Source organism: Balaenoptera borealis (genome assembly GCF_965194805.1).
Source record: "Balaenoptera borealis genome assembly, chromosome: 16".
NCBI classification, from domain to species: Eukaryota; Metazoa; Chordata; class Mammalia; order Artiodactyla; family Balaenopteridae; genus Balaenoptera; species Balaenoptera borealis.
In genome coordinates, this window is record NC_138872.1 from 83108395 (window position 1) to 83126467 (window position 18073).

At 44.2% G+C, this 18073-nt stretch overlaps 1 protein-coding gene and 1 long non-coding RNA gene across 17 annotated transcripts in view; one reads left to right on the forward strand and one right to left on the reverse strand.

The window, feature by feature from the left end:
* TRRAP (transformation/transcription domain associated protein) overlaps positions 1–14538 on the reverse strand; it is a 120210-nt gene extending 105672 nt beyond the window's left edge. For 11 of the 16 annotated variants that reach the window (XR_014235851.1, XM_082360869.1, XM_082360868.1 and 8 more), the window contains exons 1-10: positions 14393–14537; positions 12079–12239; positions 11611–11660; positions 7390–7500; positions 6245–6349; positions 5182–5265; positions 3785–3841; positions 2311–2436; positions 914–991; positions 624–712 (exon numbers count right to left, since the gene is read on the reverse strand). Coding sequence is in view for 15 of the 16 variants with exons in the window: in XM_082360869.1 (XP_082216995.1) it covers positions 624–712; positions 914–991; positions 2311–2436; positions 3785–3841; positions 5182–5265; positions 6245–6349; positions 7390–7500; positions 11611–11660; positions 12079–12178 (800 nt within the window). In the remaining variant the exon portion in view is untranslated. Of the gene's footprint in view, positions 1–623; positions 713–913; positions 992–2310; positions 2437–3784; positions 3842–5181; positions 5266–6244; positions 6350–7389; positions 7501–11610; positions 11661–12078; positions 12240–13092; positions 13380–13873; positions 14373–14392 lie in introns of those variants that run through there. The other 5 variants (XM_082360873.1, XM_082360864.1, XM_082360870.1 and 2 more) reach the window with 4 other exon arrangements.
* On the forward strand, positions 14463–15383 carry LOC309613718. The gene is made up of 2 exons (XR_014235855.1): positions 14463–14549; positions 15017–15383. It is a non-coding gene; the product is annotated as an uncharacterized lncRNA (long non-coding RNA).
* Positions 15384–18073: the final 2690 nt, after the last annotated feature.

Sequence of the window (18073 nt, forward strand, 5' to 3'; positions counted from 1 at the left end):
GGGCAGCAGCCACAATCTGAATCCCCACAGCCAAGGCGAGACTGACCTGCTTCCCCAGAAGACAGCATGAGGGCACCTATTTGACCAGTGGAAGACCCCTGCTGTGGCCACAGAGGCCGTTAGGGCTGATCGACCCTCAGCTCTTGCTCTCAAGTGACTGAGAGCCAGATAGGCTGCAAGTCAAGAGAGCAAGTGACAAAGATCTTAGGAGGAATGCTGTGAGGTTGGAGAAAAAGCTTCACTGGGAGGCTTCCAAGGATGAACAAGTCAGTGATTAAGGGTGATGGGTGAGGAAGAACGAAGGGGGTAAAGAGCTTTCTAGCCCTCGTGCTGAGAGGAACAGCAAGAACAAAGGCTTGAAGGTGAGAGAGCCTGGAATATCCCAAAGCTGTAATTGAGGACAGTAATGCCTAATGATAGTTCTAAATTTACAAGACACCAAAGACTAAGATATGTCACCCATCATCGAAATACAACTTCAGAAAGCCAAAAATACATATAAGTTTAACCAAAATTTTATCACTCAAAATTTTCTTGTCTTACAAATGACGACAGCAAGTACATTTTTACTTGGATTAAAGAACTATGGTAGTCAGCTACATCACTGACCAAAGAAATCTCACCTGGCTTGTGCAGATACCTGAATTGCAATGGTATTCATGATCAAGGGCACAAATTCAGCAACAACATTGTGGATATTCAGTTTGTAGAGCTAAAAGCAAACATATCAGATTGTCATGCTTTTACACTCTGCTTATAGCAAGATAATCTGGCATACCAAAGAAAGTGTGATGAGATTCATTAGTTAGCACATGTGTATCATACACATCTATTTGCCACAGAAAATTAGGTGTAAACTTTCTTGTAAAATAGGAAGCCCACAACCCAAGAAGCTACTAAGCAATATGCATACCTGATACATTAAAACAACAATGATGGGCAATTCTGCCAACACTTTCAAAGAAAGAGATCCTCTTGGAATGATGGAATGCTGCAAGAGAGGAACAGGAGGACTGAGGTTATCACCGTGGCACTTAAAATAGCCCTAATCAGTGTGCCACTATTGCACATCACCCCACTGAAATAAAGGGAAGGGAAAATACTGACACATCTTTGTAATTATCTGTGGTGAAAGAAACAAACTATTTTGAAAACAAAGTACATAGAACTGTTATTTAGTATAAAGGTTTTCATATTTTACAATGTCATCACCTGTAGTAAAAACCTCAGGAAAATTTGTCAAAACTTAGAGATTCAAATCACCGGAGAAATTTAAAAAAATTTTTTAACCTATTATCTTGCTTACTTGAAAGAACAACAGCAAGAAGTACAAGTTTACCTAGTTTTATTCATACATATTTATAAACAGGAAAAATGCTTACAATAAATGTAAGAAAAAATAGTCTTAATATATAAAAACTCAAACAGGTAAGGAAAATGTCAGACTCAAAATACAAATGGGTGACAAATGGATAGGAACAGACAAGCAAAAAAAGAAACACAAGACTGATAAACAGAAAACAAGTTTCTAATTCAGGAAAAACAAAGGAATGAAAGCTTCGTTCAAAATGTAGCTTCCTGTTTATCCTAACTCAAAGTGAAACATTCTGCAAAACCATTTCAGTAAAACAAATACAGATGATAGCCTTGATTCAATCATAAAAATACAGTCATAGTAAATGCTCAATACATGTTCCCTACGTGGCAAATACTACAAATCTAATGCATCAGCTGCAGACAGTACCAGCGTTCCCTTCACAAAACTCCACGAGACTGATTTTTCAGATGAGAGGGAAAATGAGGTCAGAACAACGGTTCATGAACTTTCCTACAGTCAAAAAGTGCAAGTGGTAGAGCTGCAGCATCATCCCAGAACTTCTGTCCCCAGAGCCCACACCGTCAGGCACTGAACTACAAATTTATATGCAGTTTAAAGGGACTTCTCTAATGCTGAAGCTAAGGAAAGAACGGAGGCCCCCTTGCCGGGTCAGCTGCTCTTTCTGGTTCTGGATTTCACCACGATGCTATCTTTGTATCTCTGGTGATCAACAGCTCACACGCATACCTGCAGAGCACACGCATACCTGCAGAGCACACGCATACCTGCAGAGCACATGCATACCTGCAGAGCACAATCAGCGACGCTCTCGCGCACGCACGTTTGTTTGCTGATTCTAAATCCCTCCATGTGTTTAAGAAAAAAACTAAAAACTTAAGTGGTCTAAGAAGTCAATACCTCATTTCTCCTCTACTGAGGGCAGGAGATGCGGATAAAAGCAAAGCAAAAAGCAAAACAACTGAAACGCTTACTGTTCTCGTCTCACTGTCCTCACGCTCAGGATTGACTTTCACAGCAATCGTTGTGATCATTCCGACCATTTCTGGGGGAGGGACTGTGTTCTCGGGGATCACCTGAGGGTTCTCAAAGTAGCGGTTCTACAGAAAAAAAAAACAGAAGTCATTTACACCTGACGTGTGGTGAAGAAATCGAATATCCTACCCTTTTGTACTGTACCAACCCCACAGTACTTAGTGTTCTCTTTTTCCAGGACTATGGAGATAACATGACAGACACACCCGCCACCTCCAACAACAGAAAACAAACTTGCCTGTAGTATTTTCTACTATTTTTTCCTGGCTGATAAAAGATGAAATATATGTCATGTTATACTACCACCTCAGTGAGGTGGGGAAGATGTAACCCATCTCTCCAGTGATAAGAAACTAGGAGCTGATCCCTACTGAATTAACTTTCCAAATAGTCTCCTAAATAGAGGTCAAGTATGGAACAGAAACAAAGTACAGAAAACATTTTAAAAGGCCAGGACCTCACTGGCATCCCTAGTTCTCAATGAAATTTGGGCTTCATGTTAAAAAAGACAGCTTCGTATGAAAAGTAGCTCTTCTTTGATCAAAATGGTAGTTGACACAATGATAACTTGATAACTCAGAACGCAACTTAAGTTTTATACACTATTAGCAGGTTAAAATCCTTAAAAAACCAAAAAGTCAATTTTACCATGTGTTAATTTGAAAAATTTAAGCTTAAAAAAAATTTGAAAATAGAAACTCTGAAACATAAACACATTTACGCACAATGATTTTTACCAAAGCATTATTTGTGACAGTAATGAATTGAAAATGGGGGAAACCAGCAAAAGGGAGATGGTCAAGGTACATGCGTATGACAGAAAATTATCGGTCACTAAAAATTATGACTGCCACAGAAGAGTCTGGAAGGACGTTCCCTCCTGTAACAGTGATTCCTTCCAGCAAATGAGAGCAGGGTAGGGATGAGCCTTTCCTCTTCCACTCCACACACTTTTATATGGGTGGCACTGCTTGGAAACAGTTCTTTCAATACAGGAAAAAATTTTCAAGATATAGAAAAATGCTGAAAGTATGCACCACTCCCCAAAAAAGCTTCAAGAATGTGAGGGCAACCATCTCTACAAAGCACAAAGTTAAACTCAAAACAAAATACCAATGTCAGTGGTTGCTTACAAGTGAAAGAATACTTATGGATGATTTTCCTTTTTTGCAAAATTTCTACAATAAGAATATATTGCTTTCACGTCAAAAATACAGTATTTAATCTAAACAATGAAACCAAAAGAACTCTTTTTTTCTAAGGGCTAATTTATCAACCTAGATTTTAACCATCACTAAACATTCCCCATTGTAAAATTAGCGTCCCTCCGATTATTCCTTCAAAACCCTTTGGAATGAGGAAGTAATAAATAAATATAAACAGTAAATTCAAATAATATTAAAAACAGCATACCACTACTTTTGGAAGCTCCTTGTAAATCTGTTTCACAAAATCTAAAAAATGATGAATCTAAAAAAAAATACAGTATTAGGAAGATATTTATAAACAGAAAATGCTTACAATAAATAAGAAAAACATCAATAGTTTCCATATGTAAGAACTCACAAAACAGGCAAGAAAAATGTCAGACTCAAGATACAAATAGGCAATGAATGTGAACACACACACACAAAAAGACTGATAAACAGAAAACAAGCTTTCTAATTCAGGAAGAGCAACGGAATGAAAATGATAATAAATGCCACTTTTAGCCTTTCAAAAAGTAATAGCACACCATGCTGGAGGGAGTGCAAATAAGGAGACTCCCTCCACCCCATACTATACTATACTACTAAGGGAAGCTTAAACTGCTGAAGCCTTTCTGGAAACCAATGTAACAATATGTATCAGAAGCATTAAAACATTAACACCTTTGATCTGGTAACTCTACTTCCATAAACCCAGTCTACAAAATCATTTGAATTGTAAACAGATATTTGGTTTTAGTCATAAAATAAAAATTTTGAAATACCCTAAATATCCAAGAATATGAAAGAATATTATATATCCATTAAAAATTAACTTTACAAAACATTTTCTATCATTGGGAAAACGCTTACATATAATGTGAAGGGAAACAATCAGGATATGAAATGTCATCCACAGTAGTATTGTGATTATGTAGAAAACATACAATACATAAGGTGGGAAAAAGGAAAAGAAATCACCAAGACATTAAATAGTTTTCAAGGTGGAAGGAATTCTACTTCGTCTTTCAATTTCCAAATAATCTACAACAGGCATTTACCAAGGTTATCATCAGAAAAGATACTATCTTAATTATGGCTAACAGAGTGTTTAATGCTGACTCTGCAGATACCAATCACTATGCTAAGAACTTTAACTTTTATATTTAATTCTCTAAGCAATCTTTGAGGATATACTGTGATTGTCCCCATTTTACAGAAAAGGCTCCAAAAGGCTCAGAGCTTACCCACTGTCACATAGCTACTGAACTGCACACTGAGATTCAAACCCAGCTCTGACTTCAGAACCCACATCTGAACCCTTGTATAAAAGCGATTGGAGCCTTGGGGCATTTCAGACCTGTAAGTACCAGAACCACCCAAAGAGCCCTGCCAGTTTGGTTGGTTAACACATTTCAAATACTGAGCAAATTCAGCAAAATATTCATGTACACATTCAGAAAAAAGTCACTGTTTAACCCACAAAGAATTTCCCCCAACTTAGGCGATATTTTCTATGACTGAAAGCAGCATATGTTCTGTCAACTCTAAAAGAGGGTAAAAGATTCACACAGAAGCAATTTGTCAGCACAGTTTATAAATGCTATCAAGATAAACACTCACTTCTTGGGTGATGGGTGGCCTGAACTGTTTGTGTAGTTCAATAATTATTCTTAGACAAATAAGAACATTCTCTTCATTTTCCGTCTTAAAAAAATAAAAAGCATTTAAAAAGAGTTATACTTCTGAAAACTTATTTTCATCTAAAGACTATTTTCTAAGCGTTTTCTGCATATACACCCGCCATCAGCCAACTTAGGTTTGGTTTGTAGAAAATTCATGAACCCACAGAACACAGCTGACCCGGAGAGGACGCTGTCGCAGCCTTTGCTGGGCTGTCTGAAGCACAGCCCGCCAGTGGGTCCCGTGAGAGGAACACTCAGACAAATGAGTAACTGGCAATTAAGGCAAGTCACACTACGAAGCAAGGTCTTAACGGCCCAGCAGACACGTTTCACTGTTTGAAAATATTGAAGAGCCATGCGTGAGCGGCCACCATGCACCGGGCCCTGTGCTAACACTTCACACTGTCTGCACGGGGGCGCCTTCCACATCTTACCAGGAGGAAGCGAAGGCTCGGGGCAGGAAGGAATGGGGCTGACATGACAGAGCTAATACATGGCAGAGCCAGGATCCGAACCCAACTCAGTCCCCCTACAGAGCTCATCTTTCCAAGGGGCCCAGCAACATGACAGAATTCTAAACACCCCAAGACTAAGGACAACAAGAAAACAATTTCAGAGGTTAGCTTAACAGGTACCAAATGGATTAACCCCAAGAATTTGAGCAACTCTTTGACTACTATGCATCTACCGTGCCCGACACACAAACATAGAGGCACGAAGCCAATGACCCCTGTCCTCGGAGTCTGTTGACCACCACCCACTTTCAGATTCCCACTGTGTCTAGTCAATCCCTCAGTGACTCAAAAAAAAGACTTTCATTTAATAATCTTTCTTAGTAATCTGGTTGGCAAAATGGGAGGAAATGGACATTAAGAAACTTTCTACTCATGTGAATCAGAACTTTAGTGAAAGGGAAAAAGTTGTATAATACAGGATTTTACAGTAAGAAAATCATTAAAAGTTTTGAATGTGGCTAAATAATAAAAATTCTCAAAAGTTACCTCCAGAAAGCGAAACATAACAGACAAAACATTTTTTGTATGAGGACGAAGATGTTCATTGGTTGGTATTCTATGAATTATTTCAAGAACGAGCTTCCGCAGTTGCTGTTGAAGAGAAACAAAAATGTAAATATGAAATCCTTCCAAGAGTTCCAAGGTAACCCTTTTGCACCCTACAAGTGTCACACAGCTGTACCCAGCACTGGTAACCACCATACAAGAAGATGGAGCCCATTTTAGAAACGGTTCTGTAAATTATTTAAATGTAATCCAAAGCATGTACTGCAAACCAGTATTTTCAGTATTTCTACAATTGTGTACCAAATCAAGTAGCCAATTTTCCTCTTTCACACCTTATCAGTATTGCCAGGAGGAGGACACTAATGTGTGCATGTGGGGTAAATTTAAGATGAAAAGAGCAAAACACCAACTGAACTTCATTTGCAGTCTCCCTTCGTAAGCTCTGTTTAGCTCCTCTGACGTGCTCTCCAATTACCTTGGGCCTAAGGACTAATTACATCATAAGCTGTGCTAAGCTTTCATGATTTTGTCTATGGAACTGACAACTAAAAAAGGTCAAATAGGTAGATCTTGAACTGGTACCACATAAAAATGCTTTGTTTAGCAATTAACTTTCACTAGCACTATGGTAATTTTTAAAGTTATTTTTAAGGGATATATGCTGAAATATTTATGGAAAAAAAGTTATGATGGGACTGTTTTAAAATAATCAAGGTGAAGAGGGGGGAGCAAAGAGTGGGTGGGGGTATAGATAAAACAAAACTGGCCAGAGTTACAAGAACTGAAAATAGTAAGGTCAGAGCTGGGCAACAGGTACGGGAAGGGTCATGAAACTGTTGCTCCCTCCTATATATACACATGAATTTGTCTGTAATACATAGCATATGCACACGTCACTGGTCAGCAAATGTGAGGAGTTTAAATTGTGAAAGAGATGGCTACGAGGAAATAAAACCAAGATATTTAGCTGAGGAGGCAATGGCCTTGGACAAAGTTATCCTTATATGACAAAACTTCTTTTGTTTTTAAGGGGAACCATAAGTTTTTTGAGTTGTTTTCATTCTTAAGTGCTTGCACTCCTACAGCAGGACATTTTTTTCTCATTATATTTTTGAACAGGTCACCTGGGCTGGTTTCTCCTGAAGGAACTGAACTTCTCCATCTTGAAGAAATGTAAGAAATCGAGGGATGATGTGCTCCAGGAATGTAGAATATTGAGGAGATGAAGTGACATTCTAATTATGCAAAAATAAAAGAAAACCCCATAAAGGTTTGTGTACATATTCAAATTCACATATTATAATAACCTCAAAAGGAAAAAATTGTAGAGCTGATAATAATTTTTAATACTTTCAGATGCCTTAGTGATAACATAGTTTTAAAGAAGTTAAGATGATTGCTGCTTCTGATATCCAATTAGAGAGAACTAAATGCTAAAATTTACTGGTAAACCTAGAAATACTGGCACTGTGGAGAATGTTCACTTAACTAAGGGAACCGAACAATGGGGCATAACTGACTGGATGGAACCAACGGCAGAGACCACCTTCCCGAAGAAGTGATGCTGATACTAAAACCTAAAAGGCCAGCAGGAGTTAACCACGGGAGAAAGTGGTTATGCAAAGGCACAAAATGACGAGAAAGCCTGAGTGTAAAAGGCACATATTGAACTTTTTTTAGTTCAATATGGCAGGGATGGGAGTCTAAGAGGAAGGAATTTAAACTTTTATTATCATGAGTCTGAGACGCTGGTGAGTCAAGGCATCTGGGCAGCTAAATGCGTCTGGAGCTCCAGACACTGATCTGGGAGGAAGATAAAGACATGGGGTTGTCCATTACCTGAGGAGTCTATAAAGAAGGAAATACAGGCAAAAACCAGAAAAGTGTGTGCTGCCACAGGAGCAAAGAAAGAACCGCCATTCTTGGGATGCGCCCCTGAGCACTGGTCTCCCACGGCCAACCCGGAGCTCAATCCCAGGGGCCCCGTGCCCACAGCACGCTGCGTGTGAAGAGGCGCCCCCAGGAGCCAGGCAGCGCCTCCCCAGCCCCTCCCGGAGCAGAATGTGAATCCACTGGGGACAAGAACTGCATTTGTCACCTTTCAACCCCAAAGTGTAAGACTTTTTACGAAACACCCACATTCAAGGGTTGAAGGAAAAGAGGGGTGAGAGTCATGATGGAACATTATCAAGGTTATCAAGAAATCAGGCTCATCTGCACATCAGCCCATACCATCCAGATTCCACTGCCTTCAAAACACCTAAGTTTCACATTTCTCCCACAGGAAAGATTCAACAAGTTGCCCAGTTATTCTGCCAGTATTTCAACTTAGCCCCTGGCTTTTTGATCCATACGAATGCTTCCTGTGATTTCTAACTTCAACATTTCTTTATTTTCTGTCCTGGGAGATGGCCCATGTGATATTTACTTAGCCTGGAATCTTATCCCTAAGTGGTTAATGAAATGAATTTCTAAGATTCCTTAAACCGCTGGGAATTCTTAATTTCACTTAAATATTTTGTTCTGGGGTAATAGTGGTGGTAATTTAGAATTACCTACCGGTGGTCATTCTAGTATTTCATCCTTCGAAGGACTCAGTCATCTGAATTTCATTTAAGGTAAATGCCTATCAGATTTCAAAAGGCACTATTTGGAAAAGCCCCAAGTGTATTACTTTGCTAACTTTTAATTCTGTTAATTTAATCAATGCATCTGAGACCAAAGCCAGGAACTAACTTGTTAACTGCCAGACCCTAAACAGGAGAGAAAGGGTTGAGACACTTAATTGAAAGAGCCCCAGCACACTCGGAGGATCACAGGCAGCTCCAAGATTTCAGCCTCTCAAATAAACTTTGAGGGCTGTGGCTCTCTCCTAGCAGTTCTTCCAGTAAAATGCAGAATGCAGGCCTTTGCTGTTCTACCGCCCACCTCTTTTTTTTAGCTTTATTTATTTATTTTTTAACAGTTTGCACTAACAGCTTGGGTGGAAGAGAAAGCTCTTTAGCTCAATCTCTAAATATCTCAGGATTTTTTTCCACCTCAGTTCAAGGCAACAAATCCTGGAAAACATCTATTTAAAAAACAAAAAAACCAAAAAATTCCCCCAGCAAACAAAAATACCATCCATTACTATAGACAGTAGGGTATCTAATTCAATCCCACAAACATTTATTTAATGTTTAGTGATTCAAATGACCATGACAGAGGCTAGGAAACATTGTATCTATTGTTCTTAATCATATTAACTCTGAGAAAGGTTTTATCATACCCACATTAAAAGAAAAGCGAGTTTCTCTTCGGCCTATGAGACTAACTGGCACCAGACTAACCATAAAGTAGGACAAAATATGAGAGAACAGTTTCAGGTGCTGGACCAGAGGCAGTGCAAGACCATGATCTCCAGAAGAAGGGGAACTCACCAACTGCGCCCCACCTCGGCTCTCTGCCTGGGTACCGTTTCCCAACCAGGCTCAGCAGGCTGGAGCCCAAGGAAAGCATGATGGTCCTGCTGAGCTGAGGAGCAAACACCAGAGTTTGCAACAGCTGAAGTGGCCAGAATCTGCAGGGCAAAGCCCCAGAGAAAAAGGAACTACAGAAGGGGGTGTGGATGGTCTCCTGTGAGTCCTTGACTGAGGACTGGGCTGTACTTACAGGTAAGGGGAGGTAAGACTACCTGAGGCTTACCAGGGAGTGGGCACTTGAGGACTGAGAAATGAAGAAAGACATCAGAGGTCTAGCAAGGTCAGAGGATGTTGGGGGTTCAGCCTCGACACAGTGCAAAGACCTTCTTAACACCTTGATAACACCTCATACATTCAGCTGAGGAAGGACCATGCCCCAGAATAAGGCCTAGTTTAGCCCCATCCCAACAAAATCTAAAATCAACCTCTGATGAGATCCACAGAAAGATGGGGTTTGGAGGTTGAATCCTACAAAGTTGGAGGGACTTGGGAAACCCCTTGGGATTCCCAGAGATCCTCTCTACCATGGCATAAAACCAAGCCTACACAAGTTCAGTGAGATCAGCCAGCACCTGAACTGCTGACTATAGTAAAAATATCAACACTCTTCCAAGGGAGATGACAGAATCTAGGGTCCCTACATTTCACACACAATGTCTGGTGTACAATCAAAAACTACCAGACATGCAAGAAAGCCAAATAATGTGACCTGAAGTCAATAAAAATCAACCTTTATAGAGGATTGTATTTAGCAGACAAAGACTTCAAAGCAGTTATTATAAATACGTTCAAAGAATAAAAGGAAAACATGGTCTCAATAAATGAAGATGGGGAATCTCTACAGAGAAGTGACATCTAAAGAAGAACCAAATGGAAATTCTAGAACTGAAAGTACAATAACTAAAATTTTAAAACAAAAATACAAATAAACTGGAATTTAAAAATAACATCCCAGCAGATGCAGAGATGACAGAAAAATAGTGAATCTGAAGGCAGATCAGAGAACAAAGAGAAAAAAGATTGAAGAAAAATGAACAGACTCTGAGGGACCTATGGGTCAATATAAAATTGTAGAATGTAAGAGCCAGAAGAGAGAAACTGTTTGATCAAAGTTGCAGAAGTTATAAACAGGAGAGCCAAAACTGCCAGCCAGCTCTCATTCCCATACCATCCATTACCTAACATAACAAATCCACAACAAAAGTTTGAGTGTATCCTGAAAGCATATGCCTAAAAGGGCTACCATAGTTGAAAATGAAAAAAAAAGGTCAAGGGGATTCCCTGGTGGCACAGTGGTTAAGGATCCACCTGCCAGTGCAGGGGACATGGGTTCGAGCCCTGGTCCGGGAAGATCCCACATGTCGCGGAGCAGCTAAGCCCACGCATCACAACTACTGAGCCTGCACTCTAGAGCCCACGAAGCACAACTACTGAAGCCCGCACGCCTAGAGCCCGTGCTCCGCAACAAGAAGCCTGCACACCGCAATAAAGAGTAGCCCCCGCTCGCCACAACTAGAGAAAGCCCGCATGCAGCAACGAAGACCCAACACAGCCAAAAATAAATAAATAAAAATAAATTTAAAAAGAAAAGAAAAGAAAAGAAAAAAAGGTCAAATAACCAAAACAAAAGCAATATTCCTCAACACTGGTCGGGAGTCACTATCACTAGTGTGAAGAAGCTGGACAACACTGTACAAATTTTCAAATTTCAATTTTGAAGTACAACAAATTACATTAACAAAGATAATTTTTAAGTTACTAGTAAAAAGACTGACGGAAGCTGTAGGAAAGCACATGTGAATACTTATCTCAAAATGAAAAGCTCATACCTCAAAATTTAAAGCTTTATGAAATATAATATAAAATAAAATATAAAGCTCATACCTCAAAATTTTCACTAACTTCTTGCATCATTTTTAACTTTGTTTCATCAGCTGTAAATGGCAAAACAAACCATCAGATAATTGAAATTACATTAAGGATGTTCCTAAAATTACTGGATTTAATAATTTAAGAGAAGCAATCAGATCTTATCAGTTTGACTGTCATGGTCTAAAAGCAGGCACATAACTAGTTCCCTACAACCAGTCACACTCACTCGTACTCCCAAACATACATGTGCATGCACAGACAAGGACACACATACACACACACACACGCGCACGCACCCACACGCGTGCCTCTTTGGGGCTCCAGCCAGTAATGCTCATCACTTTGCTTCTCCACGAGGTAGAGAAAGGGGAAATTAAGATAACAGTTAATGTGACTACTTATCTCCATGTGCACATCATTTGAACTGAGATGAAGGAGTCACATCAACACATTTCTTCATGACGAAAAGCATCAACTCACGTGTATTTACATCCGTGAGAGCTGCCACAAACTGAAGGTATTTTTTCATCAGAGTGGTTTGGTCAACCACCGTGGCCCCTTGTGTTGCAACAAACGCCATTTTTCTTTTGAGCTAGTTTGTTTCTCAAGAGAAAAGTATTATAACCATGAGTTTGCCCGGCCTACAAAAAGAAGCATATGATTAGCCAACTTACTGAGGGCACAGGCTCATGATCGCTAGGAAAATCTTACCTAAATGCCTGTGTTAATCTAAATAGTTTTCCATTAATTCAGAAAACAACACTACTCCCTCTGCTTTTTTGAAAATAAAAAGTTACTTAAGTCCATTCTATTAATTTCTAAACATGATTTTTACACACAGATGCTTTTCTTTCCTATGGTATGTCCATCTTTCCCTAGGCTAGGGGCCAGCAAACTCTCTGTAAAGAGCCAGAGAGTAAATATTTCAGGCTCTGTGGTCTGTCCCAACTCCTGAGCTCTGCTGGAGGCACAAAATAGCCACAGACAACTTGTAAGCGAACGACCATGGCTGTAATCCATAAATCTTTATTTACAGACACTGAAATTTGAATTTCATTTGAGTTGTATCATGAAACATTATTCCTCTTTTGATTTTTTTTTCCCCCAACCGTTAAACAAATGTAAAAACCATTCTTAGTTTTCGTGCTGTATAAAAACAGCCACCAGGCTGGATTTGGTTTGCTGACTGTAGTTGGACCACCTGTGCATTAGGTGATGGGTTCTCAAACTTCACTGTGCACTAAAATCATCAGGTGCCAAAGGTGGACCCCCAAGCACCACCCAGAGACCTCGGTTCAGGGAGGCGTCCAGGAAGCTGTCAATTTTGCTTGCATCTGACATACAATAGGCTAAATGCTTCAAAAAGCACCTCAGTGAGTTGGAAACAGGTGTGGATGACCACACTTTGCGAACTGCAGCTCCAGGCTGACAAACAGGAGACTTGGTCTCTATTTTAAGAGCCCTCTTAAGAAAACCTAGTGAAATTGCTCTTACCCATCCTCCCCGCGAATGTAACAGTCACATTTCACTCTACATTAAGGAGCAGTTTCATGACTTGATTTTCTTCTTTCTTCAACAAACACACCATTAACTCTTCCGCAGGCCTTTCAACGGCCCTGCCTACCAGATACGCTCCCTTGCAGCTCACACTCCTGCCCCAAGCGATGGGGACACCCTGACGCCACAGATCCTCTTCCGCCCGCCCTCTCGAGACACCAAAAGCAGAGAGGGTGCCTGCCGCTGTTCCCGCGCAGCCCGCCGGCTCCAGGGGCAGGAAGTCACTAACGAAACCAACCGGAGGGATTCTGTCAGCCCCGCTGGATGACCCGACTTCTGCTTCCTCTTCACCTCCCATCCCCGAGACCCAAGACTCAGGGTCACGGCCTCTCCCTACCTAAGAAACTTCGGGTGGGTCGTGCCTAAACTTTTTAAAGGCTTGGATCCACTTCTTCACCGAAGGCGTCAACCCCCCATTTTCCGAAACCCCGAGAGGCCAGGCTTCGTTCTCCCCTGGCCCGGGGGGCTGGGGGCCCCGAGGGAAGACGTCCCATCCCGCCTCCAAGCTGGAGAGCAGCTCCAAGACCCCAGAGACCAAGGGCCCGGGCCTGGCTTCGGTCCCGCCCCCGCGTCCCGGCCCAGGTTGTGGGGGACGGAGCCGGTGCCCCGCCCGCTCCCGGCAAACGGCGCCGCCGCGCCGCCCCGCCCCGCCCCGCCCCGCCGCGCCAGGCCTGAGGCGGCGCCGCCGGGCCAGAGGGGGCGCTGTCGACGCCGCTACCTTCGCTCTGCGCGCCAGGCCAGGCGAGCCAGGTGCTTGCGTGGAGGCCGAGAGGGGCCAGGGCGACAGGAGGCGCCTCCGGGGAGACGGGGCCCCAACCCCACGCTCTATCTCCCCGGCCTCAAACAGCCCTCGGCTTCCCTCCTTTTGTCACCCTCTCCGGACACCCAGCGCCCGCCTCCTGGGCCGGGCTACGGCGGGCGCCGAGGGTCAATTCCCGCGCCGCTAGCCTTCCGCCTCCCGGCGCTCCCCGGCCAGCCCAGGCAGCAGCGGCGGCGGTTTGAGGGCCGCCGCCGGCCCCCGCCACCCGGACTGGGCCCCGATGGGGGGCGGAGGGACCCCGGGGCGCTCGGAGCCTCTCTCCATCGCTATGCGCTTCTCTCCATCGCTCCGCGGACCCAGGCGCCGCAGAGGCCTCCCCACGCCCGGGCCCCGCCGCACCCGTTGGGGCTGCCGCGCGCGCCTCCCGGGGCCGTTCCGCCGCCGTCCCGCCGCCGTCCCGCGCCTGCCCACACTTACCCCGACATCGGCGGCCGGCTTCCTGCAGCCCCGGCCCGCGACCCCACCTAAGCCCTCTCAGCCGCCGCCGCTGTCGCGCCGCAGCACGCAGTCCCGCCCCCGCTTAAAGCGGCCGCGCCCGCCGCCGGAGGAATAGGCCCCGGCGCACCGCCTCCAAGTGGGTGCGGCCTGGGCGGGCGGCGGGAGCGGGGAGAGGCGTCACGCCCGGGTGGGCCTGCCTGGCCCTTTAAACCTCTGTCCACGTGGGCGGGGCCGCAGGCCGGGAGGGAGGCGCAGGCAGTGACAAGCGTCTTTGGTTCGGCTCTTTCTGCCCTTAATATCCTCGTAGAAGCCAGGAGGCTGGGGAGGGACACTTGGGGGCTGCTGCGGGGCGGTGTGCACCCGCGGGGCTTTCTTAGCAGACGGCGGACGGGCCCGGGAAGAGGCCACCCCTGAACTGAACGTGGCATGCTGGGCGGGGTTTTCTCCCCAGCTTGAGCCCTGGGGTCCTTCTTAGCCCGGGGAGGGGGAGGAGGTAAGGAGGGTCTTTGGGAAGGCGAAGGCTGCAGACAGACGGAGACCCTGTAAGCAAACGAGAGCCCAGGTGTTCTGCCTGGAAGAGCCCGGCCTGATCATTTGTTGCAGCTGCATCACCCCGAGGCTAGACCGCAGTGGACCGCTTTTCAGCTCCTACGCGACGGGGCAGATGCCTTGGGTCAGAGCAATGATGAGAGGGAGGGGAAAGTGGGGCCCGGATGCCCAAATGAGGTGATGGCTGAACCAAGAGGCCCTGGAAGAGAAAAGTACTGTCAGGCCTCACCTGCAGACCCCATCTATGAGACTGGTTGAATGACGAGCTGTTCCTGGAAACACGTGGTGATAGTGGTAAATGGCCAGAGCATGAAAGTGATAACCTGACCTACCTCCAGCCCCTCCAGGACCTGGCTCCACCTCCTGCCCCTTCCTGACAGTACTTCCCCCCTGCTCCCCCCGCACCGCCCCTCGCCACCCCATCATCACTAACTCACCAGAATCTTTGTGTTCCCTTCTCAGACAGATATATTTCACACCTGGTAATAAATAGAGCTTGCAATTCCTACAAGATACGTTCAGAGACATGCTCCTTGCCTTTGTTTAATGTTGCCACTCAAGAACAAGCCTCAGCTGAAGCGCTGAGATTGTAAGTGGGTATATTTAGTGCCAGTTGTTTCTGCCCCAGGAGAAATATAGTGGGTCAGAACACTCCTTCCCCCATGGAAGAAGTTGCCCACCTGCAAGCAAAATCCTCTTTGCTCCTACCACCGCCAACCCCAAAATTTAAGAGGTCCAAAATTGGGTAAAGTTGAAAAATCTAAGGGCTGGAACCAATGTGCCATCCAAGGTTATTTAATATTGTTGCCGGGGCGGGCGGGGGGGGGGGGGTCGAGAAAAAAAGCAGCAGTACACAAATCCTTTGATAAGTTTCCATTTAATTGCATGTGATAAAGACCTACAGTTGGGGGAGGGGCGGGGAGGTTAACACTGGTGAAATTCATATGCTTTCCCATGGCCTTAGCTTCCCCTACGAAAGTACCCATCACGCTGCTATGATTTTTGCCTGTTTTCGTGTCTGCCTCCTGAATTAGAGGTTGGGGACAGTGTCAACTTCATCTCTATCAGATAAATGAGATCATGCCCCTCCTCTGCTTAAAACCCTCCAAAGACTTTTCAACTTATCCTCAATCCCTGGGCCTGTGCACCTCCCAACCTCATTCTTCATGTTCCAGCCGCAATGGCCTTGCTGTGCTTCCTGCCCACCTAGGACCTTTGTAGCTAATTCTCCTGTCTGGAATGTTCTTCCCTGAGAGGCACAAAGCTGGCTCCTTGTCATTCTTGATGAGCTCAAATGTCACCTCCTCAGAGAGGCCTTTTTAAGGCCCAATATAAGAAAACCATTGCCTGCCGCCCCCCCCCCCCAACTAGCTCTCATAATACTGGAATTTTCCTTAGAATCTGAAATTATATTTACTCATTTATCATCTTTTTTCCTCCTAGACAGAAAGCTCCTTTTCTTTTTTTTTTTTTAATATTTATTTATTTGGCTGTGCCGGGTCTTAGTTGCAGCACGCGGGATCTTCGTTGCCGCATGCGGGATCTTTAGTTGCATCATGCAGGATCTAGTTCCCTGACCAGGAATTGAACCCAGGCCCCCTGCATTGGGAATGCAGAGTCTTAACCACTGGACCACGAGGGCAGTCCCTCTGTCTTTCTTTACCAATGTATTCCTGTTGCCCATTGGGTGTTGTCTTAGTCTGCTCAAGCTGCCATTATAAAGTACCACAGACTGGGTGGCTTACCCAACAGGAATTTATTTCTCATAGTTCTGGAGACTGGGAAGTTCAAGATCAAGGTGCCACCAAGGTAGGTTTCATTCTGAGGCCTCTTCGCTTGGCTTATAGGTGGCATCATCTCACTATGTGCTGGCATCATCTCACTATGTGCTCACATGACCTCTTTGTGCTCTCTCAAGAGAGAGATCTCCGGTGTCTGTTCCTCTTCTTGTAAGGACACGAGTCCTATTGGATTAGGGCCCCACCCTTATGACCTCATTTAGCCTTAATTACCCCTTTAGAGGTGCTGTCTCCAAATACAGTCACTTTGGGGGTTATGCCTTAACATATGGATTTCTCAAGGGACACAATTCGGCCCATAAACAAATGTATAAATTTGTACCCTGTTTGGAATAATACTGTATGAACCTATAGGATAGGAACAGCTGGAACACTAAAAAAAATACAGGGAGCCCCAAAATATTCACTCTGGTGGGCACGAGCAGTCTGCACAAGTGGTCTCTGCATGGAGTGGTTCAGGGCATGAGGCCTCAGTCTGACCTTCTGAGAGCCACCAAGAGGCCATCCTCCCTCCGCTGTCCCCTGGTGTGCTGGAGTCCCTGCTTACCTTTGCCTCACCTGTTGGGCTTCTTGGAGGCTGGCCCTAAGGGCTCCACCCCTATGAAGAACCTTCCCCCGTGATGAATTAACAAGTCTTCCCTCGGTCTCTTGTGGGTTTCAACAGGGTGACTGGGTGTCCTGTGGTCGAAAAATTCCAGGAGAAAATCTGGTAAAGCTGAGATCTAGGCCTGGAGCCATGGTAAATTCAACAAAGGGATCACGCTAAACTCCCTTTTGCCTACTTCAAACTACCATAGAACTTAACCCCCAAAGCCTCTCCAGAGCTGATCGGGGGTGATTGTTATCAGCTCAGTGGCCCCCACTTCCCACAGTTACATTTCCAATGCAAGATAATGAGGATTTGTGGTAGGAATATTAACACTAGGGCTGCTGCCCTTCTGTTACCAAAGGGAAATCAATTATACCATTTTGCTAGGGCCAACAGACTGACTAACCTGCTTTAGAAAGATTTTCAGTGACAAGAATTTACATCAAGACAGGTGCTGTGAGAGCCCAGAAGAAGGAAGGTTTCTGGGGGAGGTAATACCTGTGGGGAATTAGACAAAGAAGGGTCACATCAACATCAGCTTCAGGGTGGCCTTGCAGGTGGCTTCTGTGACACAGATGTGACCATCTATGGCTACTGTATAGTTATTCAATGTAATAATGTTACACATGAAAAAAATGTAATAAATGTTATTCTATTTATGCATTTAGTACATTACAAAAACCACTAACAACCAGACCTTTGAATAATGTGAAATAGTCAAAT